This window comes from Aegilops tauschii, chromosome 6, assembly GCF_002575655.3.
Source record: "Aegilops tauschii subsp. strangulata cultivar AL8/78 chromosome 6, Aet v6.0, whole genome shotgun sequence".
Taxonomy (NCBI): Eukaryota; Viridiplantae; Streptophyta; class Magnoliopsida; order Poales; family Poaceae; genus Aegilops; species Aegilops tauschii.
In genome coordinates, this window is record NC_053040.3 from 42,537,531 (window position 1) to 42,544,652 (window position 7,122).

The 7,122-nt window shown below is 43.5% G+C and overlaps 1 protein-coding gene across 1 annotated transcript; it reads right to left on the reverse strand.

Annotated features, from left to right (window-relative positions):
- Positions 1–357: 357 nt before the first annotated feature.
- LOC109758426 (disease resistance protein Pik-2-like) lies at positions 358–6,665 on the reverse strand. The gene is made up of 6 exons (XM_073500975.1): positions 5,483–6,665; positions 5,015–5,310; positions 4,597–4,753; positions 1,551–2,145; positions 1,266–1,474; positions 358–711 (listed from the first exon to the last, which is right to left on the reverse strand). Exons 1-6 carry the CDS (start codon positions 6,548–6,550, stop codon positions 376–378), a joined length of 2,661 nt encoding a protein of 886 aa, XP_073357076.1. The 5' UTR covers positions 6,551–6,665; the 3' UTR covers positions 358–375.
- Between the last annotated feature and the right edge of the window lie 457 nt (positions 6,666–7,122).

Here is a 7,122-nt window from a genome sequence, read left to right on the forward strand (position 1 = left end):
CGCCCGCGACCAGGGGCAGCCGGGGAGTCCATGGGAGCGGGGGAGAGGGGAGGGGACAGGAGGGTGGCCGCCGAACGCCGGAGCGGCGAGCGACGGGAGGCTGTGGTCGCCGGGGCCGGAGCGGCCGTCGGCGAGGTGCGAGGTGCGAGGTGCGGGATACTGGCATATCGACTCTTGACCTTCAGAATGGGTTGGTTTGTCTTCCCAGCAAACTGGGCTCGCAAGCCATCCATAAAATCTTTCGTGGCACCGCTGAGTACGACTTCCTTGAGGCTTGGCAGAGATGGTAGCCCAGAAAACATCGAAGCTTCGTTCTCAGCGTACCAGCCAAATTCCATATGCAGCAGCTCAATCTTACTGGTCGCTGCCGCGTCTTCAAAGTTCAAACTTGACCAATTGGATGTCCTTGGGGACATCCAGCGACAACACCTTGAGGCTTGGAAATGCATTCTCTTTGAAGCTGAAACACAGCTCTTGACCCTCGAACGACCCGCTCAGCAGACGTAAGATTGCTAGGTTTGGTAGCTTGCCAAGGACTTGTAGCGTGGTACCAACCTCCTCCTCAGATAAGCAGCTGCTCCGTAGCTCCATCTTCACGAGATTTGTGAGCTTTTCGACCCATGCCGGCAGTTTGACCAAGTTGCCGTACAACTTGAGGCTTTGAAGGTTCGGACAGGTCATCCAAGCAGCCAGATAGACCAGGCTTCCCCTCTGACCGCACAAACAAGGATTCCAGGAATTTGAGATTTGCAATGGCCGAACAGAAGCTTTTGCGATTTTTCTTGTTCAGACCAGTCACTCTTAACTTATGCAACCCGGTAAGATCTTGGAGCTCTTTAAGAATGGCATTTTCCCCATCGATATTGACAATACCCACTGTGTGCAGGGACTTGAGCTTCCTGGTTCCTCTCGGGAATTTGACACCAGATGGATCTATCCCCATAAAGTAAGCAGGCACCCCGGCACAACCATCTCTTGTTAGCACGCGTAAGAAACGCACAGGTCGAAACAACAAGTACCAGAGGTAAAATAGTAAGGCAAGTACTAATATGCAGAGGAAACGTAGTAAATACGCCAGCCAGAAGCAGCACTTGCACGGGATGCATTTTCTCAGCGAAAAGAAGATTTTACACTTGCGGATAATCCGTATTATGGGCTTTTCCCCACTTGTCATCATTCAATGGTACAACGCCCACATGGAGATAACGTAACTTGTCAAGCTTGATAATTGTTGTTGGCAGATTTATTATGCATACATCTCTTACATCCAGTGTCTGTAGGTGCCTCAGATTGCCCATTGAATCTGGCAGGCGCAAGTGTCCGTCACATCCTCGCAGAGAAAGGTAGATTAGGTGAACAAGCTTCCCAATCTGATGGAGGTGTTGATCTGTCAGACCCTTTGTGTCTTCCAAGTCCAGTACTCGGAGTAATCTCATCTTATCAGAAATGAAAAATGCCTCCAACCTTCCAAAGACTGTTAATGATCTTAAGTGAGACAAGTCCAGTGCACGCTCAAATGCATCTTTATCTCTTTTCCACCTGCTGCTTACAGCAAGGTGACAGGATTTTGCCTTGGGTGTTTAAGTCACATCCTTCATCCAGTGTAAAAACAAGACTTTCCTCTGTTGCCTTTGAGATTGCAATGTCACGGATGAGATCATGGACGTCCAAGAAACCTTTCCTCCCACTTGCAATCCCATCTCCTTGTAATGGTCGGACCATACTCCTATTGATAAGCTCGGTGATGTAGCTATTCCCGGTTTCAACTGCGGTCTTGTCGCGTATTCGCCTCGAATACCCCTCTGCAATCCAGCTCCTCACCAAACGAGACCATCTGATGCGGTGGTCTTCAGGAAAAATGGATAAATACAAGAAGCAAGCCTTGAGATAATAAGGTAAACCTTCGTAACTTGAAGCAAGGACTGTCTGTATCATCTCAAGCTCTTTATTCATCTCTAGCTCTGCATTGATGTGTTTGTTCAAATTCCTCCACTCTATAGCAGTTTTAGGTTTGGTTGCCAGGAAGCTACCTATGGTGGATATTGCAAGAGGGAGGCCGTCACACTTCTTCAATATAAGATTTGCTTGCTCAGCCAGGCCCGGAATATGAGCATAACTTTCCCTCTCTTCGATATCCTTGAATACCTGTTATTCATATGATTTAGCAAACCAGGTTAGGCGATATAACATTTCATATTCCATTTCTTCTTACTTTGGAATGCTTATATACAGTTCATTATGTAATTGTCATCCATCGCCATGTTAAGTTGTAAACACTAAAGAAGTACTCACTACATTCGAATACAATTCCTTTTTAAGAGAAGAAATGCTATTTCTTTACAACATTTGTTGCCATTTATAGTTTCAAGTATACAATTTTCACGTGTAGTGTTCTTCACTATCCAACACGGGAAGATGGTTATGTGGCCTAGTTGTCGGAGGAATGTTCGTTTCTACACAGCAGGTTTGGACTTAGGGTTGACACTCTGTGTGATACTTAATATCTGTGTGAGTCCAATGGGTAAGTATGTGTCTGTTGAGAACTTGAGATTCTCATGTGGTGCATTCCTTTTTTGAGAAAGTCCATTTTAAACTGCAAATTATGATGTCAAGTCTGATTTGAATCCTGAACTACGAAACCACACATATTAAAACAGAAATTTATAAAATCATTTAACTTTAACCCTAGCCCAATTTTAGACAGTGCTTTGTATTTCAAAGTTTCCAAAAAATGTGAAAATTTATAGATAGAAGGAATGGTACATTTTAGTTCAAATTAAAACTGAACTTTATAAAACAAATAACTGTCACATTTTAGTTCAAATTTGCGCGGTTCCTCATCAGTAACCCCCCCCCCCCCCCCCCCCCCCCCTCAAAGATGCAATAAACTGGCTTAATGTTTGGATGGTTTATAACTTCTCGCGGAGGACTAGATCCAGTACTGCACACCATATTTACCTATTGTTATTCTTTTCCTAATCGCAAGTCTTATGTATAGGACCTAAAGGTATACAGCATGGACTTACAATTTGTAGGCTCACAAGGGCCCATTTATGGGACAAGGCCATAAGGGTCTTTATGAAATCTTAACAACGTCATGGCATGCACAATTATCTCTTGACCTGCCTAGCTAGGCTCTATAACCATTGCGGTTTCTTATTCCGAGGCTCTAAAAAATATATGTAAAAAATAGTGGAGAATACCAGAAATTAAGAACCAGGAAAAAGATCATCACCCAATTTCTCCATACAAAGACACAAAAAAAAATGAATTCCTCTGTCGTTTTTGCACATGACGTGAATAATCACAATTTTAGGTATGTTATCATTCCTTCACCAATCCTTATATTTTTTTCCCCGGGGGAAATCCTTATATGTTTTGAAAGGCCCAAAATGCAAAACTACTTTTCCAAACCCGGTATAGGGTTCACTTTGAATTGTTTGCGGAAGTCCAGAGTTTGATTTAGGCGATCTCATATCTTAAGGTTTAAGTCGGGCCAAGCATAATAGTTTTGGGTTTAAAATGTGATTTCCTTCTTTATCGGGTTACTCTAGTGTGCTTCATAACTCATACATCTCCTATTTTTTATTTATAACAATTGGTGCTATTTATGACAGTCGAATACTTTCAAGTGCAAATAAGTTAAGAGGCAACACTTTTGCTAGATCTATACAATAATATTACTTTTACAAAGCCAAAAAAGCGTGACTGCTATTATACTAACAGCAAAAATTTGGAAACATCCAAGTACAGTAATGGTCAGAGTTTGAAAATGTCCACTATATGGACCCCACAAAGACCAACACTGAATGGGGAGTACATAATATTGTGTCCACGGGACAATATAAAACTATAAAGCTACATATACATTTGCATGAAAATTTTGGCATAGCCACAAAGAAAAATATAATCTCGTTGTTCTAACTGTAGGGTGTGTTTTGATTCGCTAAGAGAAGAGAAGCTTTTGAACAACAAATATTGCGTTAATATGTGTTTTATGTGATATAAAATAAATCATAGATAAGTATCTTGGAATACGGATCTCACAACATAAGGTTTCTGTTGCATAGTAGTTGTTGGTCAAAGTGTACTCTGAATGAATTCTATTTCTTCTACATTTTGAACGAGCGAGGTACATTCTAGTTTGCATTCATGAAACATGGATTGATTCTGAATAAAGGGACATAATCAAGCGAGTAAGACCAACACTCATCAGTATATGTAGCCTCAGTGAAGCACAAACTGAAATTATTTTGTGTTTACTAATTATACCAAAAACATGTATAGTTTCATGTAATTTACTCTGTAATGCCATATATGGTAGCATAAATGAATATGTACAGAACTGCATTTCTCAGTAAAATATGTTTAGAAGGTGTCTATATTGCAGCCATCTTGCAAAAAACAAAAAATTATAATAAATTAATTAAAAGATGTTCTCGCAGAAAAAAACTGCTTTTACGAAATAAGGATGGGTTGCCCGCCCATCAGTACAATATTTGTACAAATGTTTGTATGACAAGAAAATATGTACCATCTTAAAAACAAAATAGCTTAATATAATGCTTCTACTATTTCACATGTAAAATAGAGTACCTTCTTTTCAAATAGGCGGAGAGCATCCTGTTTAGTTAGAAGCTCGAGATTGTATATTTTGCGTTCTTTCTCCGAACAACACATTGCAACATTCAGTTCCCGCGCAGTGACAATGATCCGGTTAGCGGTATTGTCCTTCGATGATGGCAAGAGCTTCCTTATCAATTGCCATTCCATGGTCGATGATAGATCATCAAAAACAATGAGGCATTTGTTTTCCAATAAAATCTTTGCCAAAATGTCAACTGGTTTTTGCTCTTTCTTTGGTTGTGTCTCCTTTCCATTGTTACTTTATTGTGTTTCAGTGGCGTGCTTTTCTTTGTCTCCATGAAAATCCACACATAATTGCTGTAACAAATCATTGTAAAATTCTTGATGGTTTAGACGCGGCACCGTTAACCAAGCGCGCCTCTGAAACCTTCCACTGAGTTCTTGTTGGTAGAGACTTGTGACAAGAGTGGTTTTCCCAAGACCACCCATTCCACAAATGCTGATCACCTCGCCATCTTGATCGATGAAATCAATAACTTTAGCTTTTGCTGCCACCCGGTCGATAAGCTGATCTTCATCCAAAGCGGCTGCCACTACACTGGCACCAGTGGGCTTCTGATCTGCATGCTGCTGTTTCTCACAAGTGGCTTCTTCAGCGCTAGTGATCTCACCATTTGAGCTGGACTCGGCCTTGCCATCCTCTTTGATTCGAGCCGCCTCCGCCTGAACATAAGTTAAGCCACGTTAGTTAATTTAGGCGAACTACTCTACCTGCTAGATACCTACATCAAAACAACGATGCACTGATTCATATATAATTCATATATGGGGCGTCAAAGATTACATTCGATTATCTAAATCAAGACGAAGAGGAGATATGCATACTTATGGTTACCTTGTGGTAAAAGACATATAAGTCCTTATCGAATGACCATATTTGTTTTATCTCTGATATTGTGCAAGGCTGCTCAGTGCACAGCCTTGCAACTTCAAATTGCTGCGTGGACACAATAATCCGGCCCCCATTCAATCTCGGGAAGTATGTTTTGATCCAGTCCCACTCTTCTATGGTAGACACATCAGCAATAACAACCAAGTACCTCTTCTCAGTCACATATCGATTAAACTCATCGACCAAACTATGATCTGGTGCTGCCATCTTCTTCAGAACTGTCAGCCCAGTGGCTGTTCCTCCTCCTTGCATGCTTGCTTTACCAGATTCTTCACATGAATCTTGGTAGAACTGCCTCACCAAGCTGACAAAGAGGTCATTTGGATTGAAGGGATGCATCAGCCTTACCCAGGCTCGGCACTGAAACTTATCTTTCACTTGTTTACTGTCATAGGCAGCTCTGATGATAGATGTGACACCAACATCGGTGCTTGCTCCCCACACCGCGATTACCGACCCAAGGTCATCTCCATCCTCGGTGATAATCTCGGCAAGATCCACCTTTTCCTCTTCCTGATGAAGTGCAGCGCGTATCTTTGCTTCGGCGACGTGAAGTATCACCTCACTGCTGATGGTGGTAGACGATGGCTGCCCAGATGTTTCCTTGATAAGGTGGTACCGGACATTCCTCTGGCTGATGTCCTCCACCTTGGATCTAAGCTCCTTCATTTCCTTGGCCACGAAACGCCGGTCAAGCAGCCTTCGAGGGATACGCCACCACGACTGTTGGTGATCTAACCTGACGGCAAAGTCCATGAGGCAGTCCTCGACGCCATATGCCACGTCGCGGACTTGCTTCACCCAGATCTTGACCACCATGCTGCTGCCATCTCGCCCCTCCTCGTGTGCACACATCAGGAAGCCCTGCATCATCTCGAGCTCACCCGTGATGAAGGCCTGATCACGCCGTACTCCCAGCTGCAGGGCCACCTCCTCGGCTAAGGCGGATTGGGAGTAGCTAAGCGCTCCACTCAGCACGGACTTGCCGACGATCAGCACCGTCGCCTCCATTTTCGCTTAGCTGGTGTTTGATGTCTGGTGGGGGTTTGCTTGTGTCGATCGGTAGTGATGGCGTGCACACTGTAGTTAAGGCTGTGGCTGCATGTACAAGCACAACAAGCCAACAAATGAGAGATTGAAAAAGAGGAGCTCGGCTGGAAGTGCGAGCTGAGCACGTTCGCAAGTTGGCTTTGCTCTGCTATAAGCATCTACAGAGATGGGGAGAGAACTAGTTTATCCAGCGGATTTCATAAATTTTCATCGGTAGCGCAGTGCTGCAGAAAAAAACTAGTTGGGTCCGGTCTCCAATGGGGCTAAGCACAAGACAGCAAAGGAGAGATTAAGAAAGAGGAGCTCAAAGCGCGAGCTCAGCACGTTCGCGAGTGGATCTTTTGAGAGAGAAAAATAGGAGGGGGGGGGGGGGGGGGGGGGGGGTGTTAAGGTTTAGGGTTTAGTTGGATCCGTTCTTCAACGGTGCTAAGCACAAGACAGCAAAGGAGAGATTAAGAAAGAGGAGCTCGAAGTGCAAGCTCAGCACGTTCGCGAGTGGATCTTTTGAGAGAGAGAGAAATAGGGGTTTAGGG